General features: G+C 33.7%; 3 protein-coding genes across 10 annotated transcripts in view; 1 reads left to right on the top strand and 2 right to left on the bottom strand.

Annotated features, from left to right (window-relative positions):
• Positions 1-11,256, top strand: part of LOC108002865 (CD151 antigen) — a 61,858-nt gene extending 50,602 nt beyond the window's left edge. For all 4 annotated transcript variants that reach the window (XM_028669228.2, XM_017064813.3, XM_062071535.1 and 1 more), the window contains 3 exons: positions 6,293-6,466; positions 7,097-7,258; positions 7,409-11,256. In XM_028669228.2, coding sequence (XP_028525029.1) covers positions 6,293-6,466; positions 7,097-7,258; positions 7,409-7,555 — 483 coding nt within the window. In that variant the 3' untranslated portion in view covers positions 7,556-11,256. The remainder of the gene's footprint in view (positions 1-6,292; positions 6,467-7,096; positions 7,259-7,408) is intronic.
• LOC108002863 (uncharacterized) lies at positions 10,460-12,406 on the bottom strand. 4 transcript variants are annotated; one of them, XM_017064811.3, is made up of 5 exons: positions 11,688-12,406; positions 11,289-11,599; positions 11,103-11,221; positions 10,857-11,037; positions 10,460-10,789 (listed from the first exon to the last, which is right to left on the bottom strand). In XM_017064811.3, the coding sequence occupies exons 1-5, from the start codon at positions 12,166-12,168 to the stop codon at positions 10,610-10,612; spliced, it is 1,272 nt and encodes a 423-aa protein (XP_016920300.1). In that variant the 5' UTR covers positions 12,169-12,406; the 3' UTR covers positions 10,460-10,609. The 4 variants fall into 4 exon arrangements, with proteins under 4 accessions (XP_016920300.1, XP_016920301.1, XP_016920298.1 ...); XM_017064812.3 differs by having other exon boundaries at positions 11,694-12,406; XM_017064809.3 differs by having other exon boundaries at positions 11,289-11,623; positions 11,688-12,405.
• Positions 12,407-12,429: 23 nt separating this feature from the next.
• Positions 12,430-15,822, bottom strand: LOC107992454 (proton-coupled zinc antiporter SLC30A9, mitochondrial). Of its 2 annotated transcripts, none has more exons than XM_062071470.1 (11): positions 15,665-15,822; positions 14,978-15,470; positions 14,654-14,840; positions 14,478-14,560; positions 14,124-14,247; positions 13,894-14,032; positions 13,488-13,811; positions 13,194-13,406; positions 12,988-13,122; positions 12,814-12,927; positions 12,430-12,725 (listed from the first exon to the last, which is right to left on the bottom strand). In XM_062071470.1, exons 2-11 carry the CDS (start codon positions 15,396-15,398, stop codon positions 12,681-12,683), a joined length of 1,785 nt encoding a protein of 594 aa, XP_061927454.1. In that variant the 5' UTR covers positions 15,399-15,470; positions 15,665-15,822; the 3' UTR covers positions 12,430-12,680. The 2 variants fall into 2 exon arrangements, with proteins under 2 accessions (XP_061927454.1, XP_061927455.1); XM_062071471.1 differs by having other exon boundaries at positions 14,978-15,416.
• Between the last annotated feature and the right edge of the window lie 460 nt (positions 15,823-16,282).

Below are 16,282 nucleotides of genomic sequence, written 5' to 3'. Positions count from 1 at the left end.
GACCAAAATCTTACCGACAATTTATTGATTTAAATTATATATATATAAAAATTCAAATGTTTCTTGAAAAATTTACAGAATATTTCCCAATTATCGAAATATTTACCTATATTTTGTTTGACAAGCGTTTAAAACAGAGGATTAAAAATTTTGAAACAATTATTTTTTTACATACATTCGAGAATGAGTTTTGTCCATCGTTTAATACGCATTGTTGTCGAGCCACTGTTGCGCCACATATCGTCGAGACCAGTAATTAGAAAGCAAGCGGTCGGTTTAATTAACGAGCCGTGGCGCTCAATTAGCATCCGTACCTCGAGTGATTCCGATTTCTTTCGTGAATGACGTGTCGTGGGGGATGAGACGGGTCTCGACGCCTCTGGACTGGTTTCGAACCAGTTCCACGCCGATCGAAGCGCGCTCCAGGCGAGACCGCATTACTTGCCAAGTATCCGGCCGGCCGATCGCGCCACTTACGCTCCAATTTATGCCCGGACTCGGTAAGAAAATCGCTCTCCTCGAGGGGCGAAGCCGAGCCGATCTCCAGCCGATTTCCAGCCATCTCCACCGCTTCCTATCCTCGCCTCTCGAGTCGTTTTCGATCCAAGCCTTCTCCCGCCAAATTTTTCCGCGCGGCTGGTGGAGGGGGAGGGGCGATCGACAAGCGACAGAGCCCGACAATGATGGATAGCGGATGGAAACTATGTTGGAGAGGCTAAAGCGAGTTGATTATCGACTTTGGAAGCACTGGTTTCGGAAGATTGAGAAAGCGGAGGGAAACAAGGTCGTATAAGGATCTCGTTCTCCACGGGATCAAGAAATTTCATATGAGAGAGGTTGGTTAGATCAATGGATTGATTCTCGATAGAGCTTGCTTTCTTCGGAAGCATTTGTTAAACTGTAATTACATTTTTTCGAAAAGAAGATGAACGGATTCGGTGATTGGAGATCGCGCTTCCTTTTTCTTCGTGAGGAGAAGGAAGATTCAAGGTTAAGATTTTCGCGTAATTTACGCGACAATCAATATTGAAATGACGGGAAAAAGTTGGCCGATACGGAACGAGGAGGAGGAAAAGGAGAGGAGGAGGCTCGTTAAAGTCGTGCGAACGTAAAAGGAGATTCTGCAAGGATCATCGACGATATCTCCTTGTTAAAACGTGTCCACGTTGCGGGGTAACGAGCCGTCTCCCGTTATCGAATCTAGGGATAGTTGCTCGCTCCATTTACCCTCCCCATATCTTTGATTACGGTATGCACCGTATACGGCTGGAAAATATATGTATATATATCGAAGGGGGGCGGCTTGTTCGGCTCTTTTATATTTATTCGCATGAAATGCGCTCACCAACCGGATAAACGTACGCCGGGTTAACCAAGTCTGGCCACGGTGGCAGCGTTAGGAGACAAAGGGTATCCTTTCTTAGAATCGGGATACCTCATTATCGAGACACGTACCCATTTCTTCTGACCATACCTCGTTTTAATAATGTAACGGTAAATGGTTCGAAAGCAGATGAAAAATGATAGATACAGGGTACTCGGGAATTAATCGAAATCTTTACTTTTTGGGAATACTTTCGAGGATATTGTTTAAATTAGGATAAATTACCTATTTCTGATCATAGCTCGTATGTTTGGTGATGATATAAATCGTGTAAATCGTGATGGTAAATTGTTCGAAAGTTGATGGAAAAATGTTAATACTTTCGAGAATACTGATTTTCAAAATCAGGATACCTATTTCTGATCATAGTTCGTATGTAAATTGTTCGAAAGCTCAATCGAATTTTTTATTGTCAAAATTAGGATACTTCGTTATCAAGGCATATACTATTTCTAGTTATCACAATTCGTATAACGATAAATTGTTTGAAAATCGATGAAAAATTTTAGGTACACCGACAAAATATCTCTTTTTCGAATTCTCAATCGAAATCTTTACTTTTCAAAAATATTTCCGAGGATATTACTTGTTAAAGTCAGGATACTTCGTTATCGAGATACGTATCTATTTGTGATCATAATTCGTATGATAATCGAAATATTTTTTATAATTTTTGAAAATATTTTCGAGAATATTGTAACGGTAAATTGTTCGAAAGTTGATGGAAAAATGTTAAATACACCAACAAGATATTCTTTTTTCGAATTCTCAATCAAAATCTTTACTTTTTAAGAAGATTTTCGAGGATATTACTCATCAAAATTATTATTTGTAATTATTTAAAAATCGATGAAAAATATTAGATAAAATTAAGATTCCTCGTTATCGAGGCGCGTACTTCTGTTGATCATAGTTTGTGTAATAATTCAACGGTAGATAATGATAATATCCATTTTTTAGAATCATATCATCATACTTTTAGATGATAATTCGTATACAATAATTCGATAAATGATTTGAAACTTGATATTAGACGATTAAGAAGAATTTTCAATTCTTTCAAATCTCTTTTTTTCTTTTTTTCTTTTTTTTTTTTTTTTTGCGAGCCGAATTCGGCCATTTCGGATTTAACTTTGCCTTAATTGCGCGCCACTAGCTGAAGAAGCCATCCGACCACTGCTCGAAATCTTCTCCGACAACGTACGAGGATTATTTCGTACCTCTCCTGGAGGACACTTGGACACGTTCAGATCTCTGTTTCTACTCGAGGACTTGTAAATCTTCTCGTTAGATCGTGTCCCTGACGGAGGAGATCCTCGAGAGAACCCTGCGAGCAGTGTCTTCTGGAAAAAAAAAACGAACAAAGGAAGCAAAGTTCCAATTTCTCGTTTCACTAGATTAGCGACGAATTCTTCTGTTCGAATCAAACCATCGTAAAAAAAAAAAAAAAAAGTGACGATATTGATGCTCGTTTCCTTTTCCGTGTCCGGTTCTCGTTTCGTTTATTTCCGTGAATTTTCCCATTTTATCGTGCCGCTTTATCATCATTACTTGGCGATAATAACGCGAATCAAAGAGAGAAAGCTGTTACATCAATGGCGCGACTAAAATCGGATCGTCGATTCCGCTCCATTGGGAAAAAACCTCGATTTCCGATCCACTCCATTCCCCTCCATTTTCTGCTTCGCTTGGATTCGACACGAAGTTGAATCCAATCGCTCAACAAGCGTGGACGTGGTTTTTTCCCCGTTTAATATCACCGGTAATCGAAGCATTTTAGAATGTCCTTTTCGGTCCTGACCACATAACGAAAGTTAGAAAAAAAAAATTACCCTTCCCGAAACTTTTATTATCCGCCTATCCTCGAGGAAAGATTTTCCTCGGAGAAGTGTCGAGTCGAGGATCGATCACGCGAAAGGTTGTTTCGGCCAACCTTTTGCCTCTCCTTTCTCTCTCTCCCCTCCCTTTCACCTGCGCGCACGATGCCACGAGCGAATCGTCTCATTAGCCGAGCCCATATACGGCCGGTCAATTAAAATTTTTACCGGCTAGCTAAAATCCCGATAACGAACCGTGTTCTCGCATCTTTCCCTCTCCCTCCCGTATTTTTAAGGAGAGTAACTGCGACTCTGCGAAAAATTAGAAAATTTTTCATTTTACTCGAACTCACTGAATTCTAGTTCCTCGAAAATTATTTCAACTTTTGAGGTAGATAATTATTTACAAAAAGATTACTCCATCTTTCGATCTCGATCTTTCTTCGCTGCGAAGATGATTTTATCACTTAACGGTCGTTTTTTTATTATAAAGTTGTTAATTTGAAATGTTTCTTCAGACTTCTAAAATTATTAAATTGATCGACGGTCAGAAATTAATCGATATCGAACAAACAAATTTAATCCAATTTCTAGTTTCATAATTTACACTGGATTCGAGATCAGTCCCCGCGAACGGATAACAATATTCTTCCTTTAAATATTTACGCTAAAATAGTTGCGCGCGATCGACAGAAGGAATGATATCTCGATTTTTTTGGGGGGGCGCCCTTTGTTTTCGTTTTCGTCGCTTTCATAGCGCGCGTCACTTTCGAATGGAATCGATGCGAGCACCGCGTCTCCTGCCCCCTCCCCCGGGATCGATTTATTTGCATTGTCCCCGGATATCGGCGGTGATTGCCGCGACCGCGGTCACTGTTTCATGATCGACCGCTTTCATCCAATTCCAAACTGTCAATTGCCGTCCCGTGTTCCGATCCTGCGGCCACTGTAACGTACTTACACGTCCCACCCAATGTACACTGAATTTAAATTGAGCCACGTGCGCGTCAACGTGTCCCCCTGTAATCCCATCCGTGTTCGCGTTTAATCAGTTTCTTCGAATCCAATTCTCTTCCGCGAAATTTCATCGCTTTTTCTTCCGTTTTCCACGTCTTCTTTTTTTTCTTTTTTTTCCCCCATTTTAATCCCCCAAATTAATATATGTATATATATTGTAAAAGGGGGGAAGGAGATAGCAATGATGGTTGCGGGAGAAATTTTTGACGGAGTATTGTTCGACTTGGATGGAAACTTTTCGATCGTCGACCATGGCTAGTTCTGGCTGACGGTTTGAATATTCATGCGGATAGGTCGACGGCGCGACGAGGATTTATATTCATGAAAATTCTAAAACGCTTCGCGCAGCGTTTTGCGGCGTCCACGGCCGTGGGGAAAAAGTTTTAGTTACGAAGATTTAGATTCCAAGATGGTATTTCATAGTATCGCGACCATTGTGATTCCATTTCTCGATCTCTTTCGAGAAGAATTCGAATTTGCGCAATAAAGATCACAAAGAATATTTTAACTCAAATTTGCGGAAGAATTTATTCGAAAAATCGTGAATTGATGCAATTCGGGAATTTGAGGAAATTATACGAATATAAATCCACGAATTATAAATCCATTTTTCAATAAAGATTACGAAAAAACCAAATTTGAAAAGGAATTAAATCGACAGATCGCGAATTGATCATAAAAATTCTTCGAGAATTTGAGAAAATTACACCGAATAATTTATGATCGATGCTAATTCACAAACGAATTATGAATGTCATATTTTTTCGAAAATCCAAATAAGAAAGATAAGAAAAATGAAATAATTTGAAAATTTGAAGGAACGATAAATGGAGCAAACTATTACTGGGGCATCCCATGGGCTTATTTGTCTAAAAATTAGGGGAAGCTCGATTTATTGGTCGCGTGTTACCAGGTTGTTGACAAGCTTGGCATAACTCATCGTGGCGGACGACGGAAAGAAAACAGGTTGGCGAACACGTTCTCAACTCAGAGCTCGAATAATCGTGCACGATTATTAATCGACTCGTTCCAAGAACTAAACGCTTGGAAACTTCCTTTTTTCTTATCTAATCCTTCCACGACATCTTTCCGCTATTTCTCTACTTTTTCCCCCATGATTTAAAGAAAAATGCATAGAAATCTTTTAATTGCGAAAGAAAACGCGTTTACGCAATTGAATCCAGTTCTCCAGTTAATCATCCAGTGATTTTCTATTTCACGATCGAAATATTCTCGTGACACGCGACACGTACGGACGAACAGAGCATCGAAGAAGAAACGCCTCGATCGGTGTGAGTGATTCACGTTCGACGGGTATCGAGGGAACCGATCTGTTAACGGGCAACGCAGGACAAAAGTCGAGACTACCGTGCAGGATTTACGCCTTTCCCTCGCCGAGCATTAACCGCGATTTTCCGCTTTTGGAGACGCGGAAGTCGTTAGGGACGATCGTGGATATCGTAGGTGGAAAGAGAAGGACACAAATCTTAATGCCCGCTCTTCGATCCGTTTCGTTAATCAAGCTGAAAATGCCGCGAAACGAATCCGAAAAAGAAAGTCAGCGAGTTGACAACGTTTCGTACGAATGAAACCTCGTTAATATTATCATCGTTAAATCCATACGAATTCCAATGATTTAGACTTTTTTTTTAAACAAAAAGCTTAAAGAAAAGCGCGTGATAAGAAATCTTTTAATTTCGAAAGACACTTATAGGCAATTGCTTAGTGAAATTACGAATAAAAGTTACTTTAATTATCTATAATTTTTTTTAATTCCAAACAAATTTACGAAAAGCGGATCAATTATAATAATTAAAATGTTATTCGAGCGTTTTTAGTAAGTAACTTTACTTTTTCAACGGATTAATACTCTTTGTTTTATCATCGTGATTCTCTACTTCACGATCTGAATCGCCGTTTACTGTAACACACACTTTTCACACGATGGCAGAGAAACGAATCGTATAATCATCGTATCTCAAAAACAGTTCGTTATATTCGTCCGTTTCAATTCTCGATAGTCGGATCGATCAATCAATTTCCTTCTAATTCGCATTTCTCCTTTTCTGCTCAGTACGTGTTCGTGGTGATGCTGGTGTTCGTGCTGGAGGCAGGTGTCGGTGCCTTGGCGCGTCTCTACGAGGAACAAGTCGGTCCTGAATTGAAGATGAACCTTAATCGCACCTTCCTCGAGAACTACGCCGTGAGGCGCAGGGAAACTTCGGCGATCGACCAGATGCAGATAGAGGTGAGCAGCAGTGACTCTAGAGAAATCGAAACAACCGAAATATTTCGCCAATTTATTAAATTCATATCTCTTATTTATCCTTATTTATCCGCAAACAAGTTGCGAAACGTAATTCTTAAAGCTTCTTCTTCGATCGATCCTTCTCTTTAGAAACGAAACGTTTCAACGTTCAGGATATATCATTGTTTACAAGTTCACCGCAGAGACTGTTTTTGTTTTTTACGCCTCTTTCCTTCCTCTCTCTCCCTCTCTTTCTATCTCTTGACGCAACCGAGAACGTCGTTAACTTCGGTCGTGCGGTTTGTCCTTACATGGCCACGATATCGCCCTACCTATTTTTCTCTCTACACCACTCCTGTTACTTGTCCGCTACGCTTTACAAAGGCAAATCATCGTTATCGCGACGGAACGGTTCGTCCTTTGCGAATCGATCCGCGGACTGAAGAACCGCGGCTCCTTTCAACCGTCCATTTTTCTCCCCTCTTTTTCACCATCTCTCCTCCCCTCTCTCTCTCTCTCTCTCTCTCCCTCCTTCTTTCTGCGCGAGAAAGAATTCCGACGTTTCCTCTCTTTTACAACGGTAGGAAAAACGGTAGTTCGGTGTTGTTTTATTCGGTGAATGTTTCACAGTTCAAATGCTGCGGTGCCCTGAGATTCGAGGACTGGGTGGTGAGCGAGTGGCACAAGGACGAGAATGTCCTGAAGAACGGGAGCCTCGTGCCGGATAGCTGTTGCAAGACACCGACCCTACTCTGCGGAAGGAGGGATCATCCGTCGAACATCCATTACACGGTATCGATCGACTTTCAACCCACCAATATCTTTGCCAATATTATCGTTACATTATTAGACTTGAAACGTCGAAAGATCGTATATGAATATCGAATAATGAATCGATCGACGAGAGAGATCAATAAAGGTTCAATTCAATCCATCATTCAGGGTTGCATCTACAAGTTTCTCGAGACGACCAAGGATCACCTGATCATCCTCGGGGCTGTTGGCCTGGGATTGTCGGTCCTCGAGCTGTTCGGCATCGTGCTCGGCTCGTGCCTCTACATAAAGCTGAGGCACGACTTCGACGACTGAGAATTGCTGCAAACACTGGAGAGCAACAATAACGGCCGTTCCTGGTGCAGATACATGCAGAACGGCGCGGGAGCCGTTTGATCGTTGGGCTGGAAGGAAAGGAAGAGGGAGGGGAGGGGGAGTGGCCGTCGGGAAGAGGAGGAAGGAGGGAGGAATCCTTCTTCGCCGTTCACCATTTCTTGCTTTTCTTTTTTTCACGTTGAATTTCCCTTCGATCAGAGGGACTCGTGGAATTTCTATTCGATTCTATCCCTCTTTCGGAGGACGACTGCGAAGAAAAAGAGGAAGAGAAAGGGGGAAGGAGGGAGTAGAAAAAGAGGGAAAATGAAGGGAAAACGATGTGACATACGATATTCCTTAGCCACAGGAATCTTTAAAGTCAGACTCCTTTTCTCTCTCTTCTTTCTTTTTTTTTTTATACAGTATAAAAGAGAGATTCGAGACAAAAAAAGTAGATCGCAGGATGAATTCATTCGATATAACGGGTCACCGATTTCTCCTCCTCTGTCTGGATGATAAATCTACGATTAATTCTACTGCCCGGAATGACTATCCCTCCTGCTCTCCCTCGTGCTCTTATCACCCATGACAATTTTATAGAGAATATTTTAACGAAACACTTCCACCTTTCGAACTTGTTATTATTCGTATTTTCGATAAGGGGATCGCGCTCTAATCCAAAGTTTTTCTATACGCCGTTCTCTGTTTTCTCGTGGCGAGGGAACAGAGAGGCATTCCTGTTTTTATACACGGGACGACATCGATCACGATGCCAGCGTTTATACTCGCGGCTAGTGATCTTTTCGATTACGAATCGAACGTACTCGATTCCATTGTCGGCAACGTTCTTCCGCTCGTACAAATCACGCTGTCTCGTCGAATACTGCCGTAACGAATCCGCACAAACGTTTCTAAAGGTATACATATACACACACACACACACACACACATAGATTACACGATTACGAGGAGCGAGTTAGCGTTCTTTAGCTAGTAAAAAAAAAAGTCACGACGACGTGTTCCAATGGTCGCGATCGAAACACGGGGCTATTCTTTGGGGCCAAACGGTCCCCATTCGTCGATCAAACGGACTATTTTATCGTCCTGGTTTTTAATCGAATATAAAAATAAAAAATAAATAAAAAATAAAAAAAATATCCGAGGAAAGAGAGATCCGATTGTTCGAGCGATAGCGAAACGATCGTCCTTCTATTCCGTTAAAGTCGACCACCATCACTCGCGTCCTCGAGTTTTCTTGTTCTCTGTAAAAAGAGAATTTTTATTCGATCAATTAAAACGAACCTAACGGATTTAATATTTATCGAAAAAGTCGAGAACGTATCGATGTGTTTTTTAAATGAAAAAAAAAAAAAAAAAGGGAATGACGATGGTTTTCAGCAGAATCGAGACCTCGAATAGAACTGTAAACAGTGCCTTGACAAAGTTAGCGTTAAGTTGAGATAATATTTTAAATTATCGTCGATTGTAAATTCGTGCAGAGAAAACTGATAACGATGTAAATGTACGTACAGTATTTATTCGTATATGATATATATATTATATAATAATATAATATATATATAGTATATATATTTATCTGTTGCTTCGCAGATCAATAAAAGCCTTCGCACATTATTTATAGCAAAGTTTGTCGTACAACGAGAGCACTTGTTGCATCGACGATTGCGCGCAAGAATGTTCTTTCCTTATTTTGTTTTAAGGAAACGCATTCGGCGTATTTAACGTTAATCTCCTTTTGATGCGACAATTTAATGCATCTTCTTGTGTCTTCTTGTTATTTTATTTGAAAACTTTGAAAATTTCTTTACGTAATCGTCGATTCAATTTGATGCCGCGCTCAAGACAAAGTTTAAGAAGATATTTTATTATTACAACACGATCGCGCCATATGTTATTTTATCCTTTATTGATATTTTATTACATATATGTGTATTATCTGTTAGAATTTAGAACTTTATAAATATTGTACATATCAAACCCTATTCTGTTACGAATAAATATTGAAATCATATGAATTGCATTTTCTTATATAAATATTTTTAATATAGTTTAAAAAAACATAATTTATTGAAAATGGAACTTTTACTTCAATATATTCGAAAAGAAACACCTTCTCAAAAAAAGTGCAATTTTTTAATTTTTATTCAATTGTGTTTTATAATCGAGATATAAACACATTATTCTTATTGTTATTATAATAAATAGAATGATAATATAGATGAGATACGAGGATATACCTAACAATAAATAGAATTTCATATCCTATGTTCTGAAATGCTGACCAAAATATTTTACATGTTAGAGAATAAGAATTACATTCGATTCTATCAGAAAAATTCCATATATTTTAAAAATAATGTCTTTAACACCTTTTCATAAATATTTTTATAATATATGGGATTGTATTCATAGATATTTTTTGTTATGTAGTAAACAGACAGTTGAATTATTCATGAATTTAAAATTACACCGATTCGATTGTTAATCAGATATTGAAGCAATCTTTTGAGTACATAAATGCACAACAAATGCGTAAATACAACAGCAAAAAAAAAATTTAAAAAAAAAGATAGAAAATAAAAATATAGAAATCAACACCATTTTCAGAGTCCAATAAATAAAACTAATTAATCAAGGATAGAAAATAGCAGAAGAAAAATAGAAATAGAATAAGAATTATTCGTCACTTTTTAAATATTAAAAATATCTATAATATTCAAAAAATATCTAAAATATTTAAAAAATATTTCTAGAATATTTAAGAGGCATTGATTTTCAATCTTTGTATTATCTTATCCTCTTTTTGAAGAGATGTTTTTGATACTCAAAAGATGGCGTCGATGATCAATTCTTATTTTATTTCTATCTTCTTATCACTATTTAGTATTATTTATTATTTATTATTTACGATCCTGAAGATAGCGCTGATTTCCATATTACTTTATCTCTATCTTTATTTTATTATTTGCTATCCTTATGCCGTATGATAATAATATAAATTACGTAAATATCTATCCCAAAGAAATTGACTTATTATCCAGAGGTCTCAATATCGTTTGCATATTTTTTCATTGACTGTAGATATATTAAAAATGAATCGTCCCTGGTACCAAGAGCAAGAAATAACCATGCAAACATTGCAAGTATGTCTTTCGAGATAGATATCTTTTGCCAGTTATTCAATTCGTCCAGAAGAGATTGAATATTAGTGACCTAAAATATATTTAATATAGAAAAAATGTTTTGCTTTAAAAAATCAAATACATTATTTTTTATTTACGTTTTGCAACATAGAAATGTTGGAATTATAATAATGGATTGAACTTAATTTACTGTCAATCTCTGCACAAACTTGATGAAGGCAAAAAATGGCCAGATACAAAGGAACTGCGATTATCGCTTTATTATAGTCGAAATAAAGCTCACGTAGATGCTCTATATCGAATCGTGCCAAATCAAATCTAAAAAATACAATCTTATTTAAAAACTTGAAGAGTAATTAATTTTTTTAATAGATTAAATTTACTTATCAAATGTTGCCACAATGCATAAAGCGATAAGAAATGAGAAATTATTTGTATAAATTTCGGAATATGTTGAATATTTTACAACAAATTCCATGGTATTACTAAAAACTGTGCATAACTGAAAAAAAAATTAAATAAAACATTAAAACACAATTACAAGAATTTTTTATATCAAGAAAACGTACCGTTATAAAATGCATTAATGCTGTACCAGCTAAAAGACCTTGACATAAAAGACCTGCTCTTTTCCAAAATCGTTGAATAGTAATGGCTATTTTTATACGTGGAGAACTTTGATTATCAATAGTATAAACACTAGCATCTTTTTCGATTTTTTTAATATTAGAAGAATTCATGGAAAGATCTTTTGATGGATTCATTTTCATAGTAGTGAAACCACCTCTATACTGTACATAAACTTTATCTGTATTTAATACAGGAAATGCTTGCTCATCATATTTATTTTGTGTATTTTCTTGAGATCTTCTTAAGATTTCTGTAATTGGCAATTCATTATCTCCTAATAAAACAAAAATAAATTTATATTCAATATTTTAATTTTTTATTAAAATCATTTAACTTACTTTTACCTGCAAAATCATGTTTTTTTCTTTTCGATTTCTCCAAATCACTTTCACTATAATTTTTATCCGAGGATTCTGAATCAAATTCCTTTTGCTTCTTTTCCCCAAAATCCTCAGAATATTCATGTTTTCGTTTATCACGTCGATTGTGTTCTTCTTTTTGCTTTTCAATAACTCTTTCATGGTTGTCTTGTTTTCTTCGACCAACATTTTTTCTATGTTTCTGAAATCTTTCTAATTTTTTTTTGTTAGAGGATGCTTTTTCGATATCTTCAAATTTTTCTTGTCCTCTTCGAGACTTTTTAATTTCTTCTAAATTTGTCCATCTAGTTTTAAGGGGTGTGCTAGTATTTTGAAGATACGGTGAATACCGAGTGCTATCGGTAAGTGACGAAGATTCCTCGGTACTGCTTGATTCATTCCTGCGCGGAATGTCCGAAATATTCCATCGTTTTGGAATTCTTTCGGCTGATCGACTCATTCTACCGACTTTTCATTCGATTTGAATCTTATTGTATTATAATTAGAACACATCATATTTAAATATATTCGCCTCACTAGAAACAGTTTAATAACTAGCGTATTCCTTCGTAATTTCTCCGTAAATAAGGAAAGTAACCATAGTAACGGTTTGTTGTCAATACATTATAATAAGTACTTGGAGAAAATCGATAATTAAGGACATCAATTTTTTTTACAATAATTGTGACAAATCTAAAGATAAATTAAAATATGAAGTATATATTATAGTATATAGTGTATTTATATATATATATGTATATATAGCCTTGTACCAAAGTATATATATATATATAAGAAATTCAAATTTATTTAGCTTTTTTTTTTTAATATATAAAGAAAAATAAGCATACTATCTATATAAATATCATGTAAATATAACAAAGTAAATACGATACATTGCAATTTTATGAAACATTATTTACATTAAAGTTTATGTTTAATTTATTAGTTCTGTTTTATTGTGATAAACATTTACAAAATTTCCAAGTCGCAATGTCGAATCTCTGGATGTTTTTTCTAAAAATAAAAAAAAATATATTAAAGAATAATAACAAATTATATATCAAGAAATTAAAAATTGATATATAAAATTTTCCTAAGATACCTTCAAATTCAATTCCATTCTATCTATTTCTCCACCAAGCATATCTACAATAGCTTCTCCATGTTTTAACATAAATGCTTCCAATTCTTTTATATCTGTCATGCCTGTTACTTCCTAGAGAATAGAATAAAATTTTAAAATTAATATAATATTTCTTGGATGTAAGGCTATTACCTTTAACATTACGACGAGATCATGTTTCTCTAAATAAGATCTTGTTAATTCTCTTCCATCAAAGTCTAATTCAGCCTTGTACCGAACTAAATTATTACCCATATCGATACCTTTAACATCATAAATTGCTCGAACCTGATAAATAATTAATTTGAATAAAATCATTCAAAATTATAATTAATAAAATACAGAGATAAAAATATTACCATTATATCCGATTCCAATTCCGCGTTAATCTTATCAAGATCTTCTTGAGATATACTTCTTCCAATTAAAGCAGCAGCATTTGTATGTATTATAAATCCAGCTACTGCACCAAGTAAACCACCAACCAAAAGAGATCCAATTGCGTCAAACATTGGATTCTCTAAAAGAGAAGTTAAACCCATGCAGGCAGCTGCGCATACAAGACCAATCACCTATAAATTTTAAAAATATATTTTATGTTCAATTATATTTAATTCTATTCTTTTTTTTTTTTTTTTTTATCTAATAAATACCGCTGCTAAATCTTCCGTGAGTACAACATTCACGGATGGATCTTGTCCTGCTAATACATATTCTTTAAATGTCTGTCGTTTTTCTTCTGCTCCTCTTTTTATTGACTGTATTGCTACTAATAAAGTTGCTCCTTCTGATACTAAAGAACCAAATATTATAAAATATGCCCAATAAAAGGATTCTATTGGCGAAGGATAAAAAAGGCCATGGATTCCATGATAAATCGATAGACCAGTTCCAACGCAAAAAATACCAACACCAGATATTAAAGAAGATACATATCTCATATTTGTATAACCATATGGATGATCAGGGTTAGGAGTCTAAAAAAAAAAAAAAAAGGAATGAATATAATTATTTATATTATATGTACATATTTAATTTTATATAACATAATATACATACTTGTACTGATTTATGAATACCATATGCTAATATTAACTGATTGCATGTATCTGCAGCAGAATGTACACATTCTGAAAACATACTGTGTGAACCAGTGTACAACCAAGCACACAATTTAAATAAAAAATTACAACCATTTCTAAAAAACATATTAAAGATTAATTCAATAAGCTTTTAATTCAATAAAAAAAAAGAAATATTTTCAAATACAAATAAAGAATAGTACTTACATGGCAATAGCAGTTAAAACCACTTTACCAGATCTTCCAAGAAGGCCTTCCTGTTCAAAAATTTGGGTTTTACTACCCATTTCTCGTCTATAATCTCTTAATCTTCGTTTGACAGTAAATATGTCTATGGAATGATAAAATATTTAAGTTAAGAGATAAATTAATACATGAAAAGGATAATGATAAAATAAATGAAAATAGTAAAAGGGATAAAAATTTATTGAAATAAAGCTTTAATTACTCAAATAATATATTAATCTCTTTATAAGGATTTAATCTTAAACATACATAGAAATATATATACAAAAATTCGAATTTTATTATATTTAATAAAAAAAAAAATTTTATACTTACTTTGCTGATAGGCTTTCCGTTCAAGTTCTTTTTTAAGAAGTTCTTTTTCCAAAATTTCTCGTGATCCCCAAACTTCTATTGCTCTGAAAATAATTATAGAATCTTAAATGTTATTGTGTAATTTTTATTACAAGAATAATTATTTCATTACATTTCACTTAAAATATATATCTTACTTAGCTTCTACATCTTTTCTCCAATAAACAGTAATTGGAGGTTCAAATTCATAAGGTGATCTTCTTTTTGTCTTTGGTAGATTTTCAAGATCAGATGGTTTCAATAAAAAATCAGACATTGCTCTAACTGGTGTAATAAAATTACGTTCTAAAGATGATACTTTTTTATCCATCTTTTTCTTTTTAGCTACAAATAAATATATGATATTAAACATATAAATATAAATAATAGTATAAATAAAAACATATAATGATTTTAAAAAAAATTAAAAATCAATAAAAAAAGTTTTTACTATACTTTTTTGACTATATTTCCTTCTGTACCTTCTGTCTTCAAATTTTGTTGGCCTTCTTTAGCTTCATCAGGTTTTACATCTAACTTTCTTTCTTTCAATTGTCCCAAATTTTCTTCTTTTAATTCTATTATTGTTTGTTGTACATTATTTTCTGATTGTTTATTTATCTTTCCCGTATCTTCTTTTTGTACTTTTGCTATGACAGATATTGGCTTGGACATTGTAACAAAAATCCACCTCCATTTTTGTGAATGTTCTCTTTTTTTTGCATTAAAAATCTTTTGAGGATTTGCAATTCTATGCAATTTACCTCCTATATTATAATTATATGTTATCAAAGTACTAGTATGTCTTTTTGCATATCCCACTTGAAACATATATAAATATTCTTTATTATAATAATTAATATTTTGAAGAAATTTCAGAAGATTAGGAGCTCGTTGTATCATGTTTTCAGTACTTGATTGCTGCCAAATATTTCAGAAGAACACAATCTTATAAAAAAATATGAACTATCTAACCTATTCAAAAATGAATAATATTTAAATATATTTATTAGTAATTATTTTTTTTATTTAAATATTTTTGTATATATATATATAATAAAATTCTTTTTTATTAATTATTAATAAAAATAAAATAATTAAAATTTAAATAATCTTAAAATAGTTAAAAATGATTAAAAAACAAAACATATTTTAAAATATTTCTTTACCTTCGTACATTATCTTATTTTATACAATAAAATACATTGTTGATAATGTTATTAAAAAAATACTGTTCAGTGTCAAATTAATATTAAAAAAAACGGTTCGATAAAAATCCTTCAAACTGTCATAAAGCTAATCAGCTACTGTCCAATATATCAGCACCAATATGGATAATAAAGCATCGATGCAATTCAAAAAAATTTAATAACAAAAATGTATTTTTTATATAGTCATTTATTATTATAATTATTACTAATTTATTTACTTGATCTTTTTTATGTACTATATGATTGCATTAAGTATATTAAAAATAAAATTTGATACGAAGTATGAGAATATATCTTAAAATAAACATATCAAGGATATTAATCACTTTATTAATTTATTCACAATTGTTTTAATAATAGAAAGTTAATTTTATATATCTTTATTTATATAGGATTGAAAAATATAAAAAGATTTGTTTTGTATATATATTATCTATATATATATTGTCTATGCAAGTATTGACAATATGCAGTTCTAAATATATGAGTTTACTGATACGTATAATAAATGTACATATATATATTTTTTATTTTTATATCCATTAATTTATAAAAAATGAATGTAAAAAAATATAT

This window comes from Apis cerana, linkage group LG2 (genome assembly GCF_029169275.1).
Source record: "Apis cerana isolate GH-2021 linkage group LG2, AcerK_1.0, whole genome shotgun sequence".
NCBI classification, from domain to species: Eukaryota; Metazoa; Arthropoda; class Insecta; order Hymenoptera; family Apidae; genus Apis; species Apis cerana.
The sequence above is the reverse complement of the archived record's forward strand: the minus strand, read 5'-3'. Positions and strand labels throughout refer to the sequence as shown.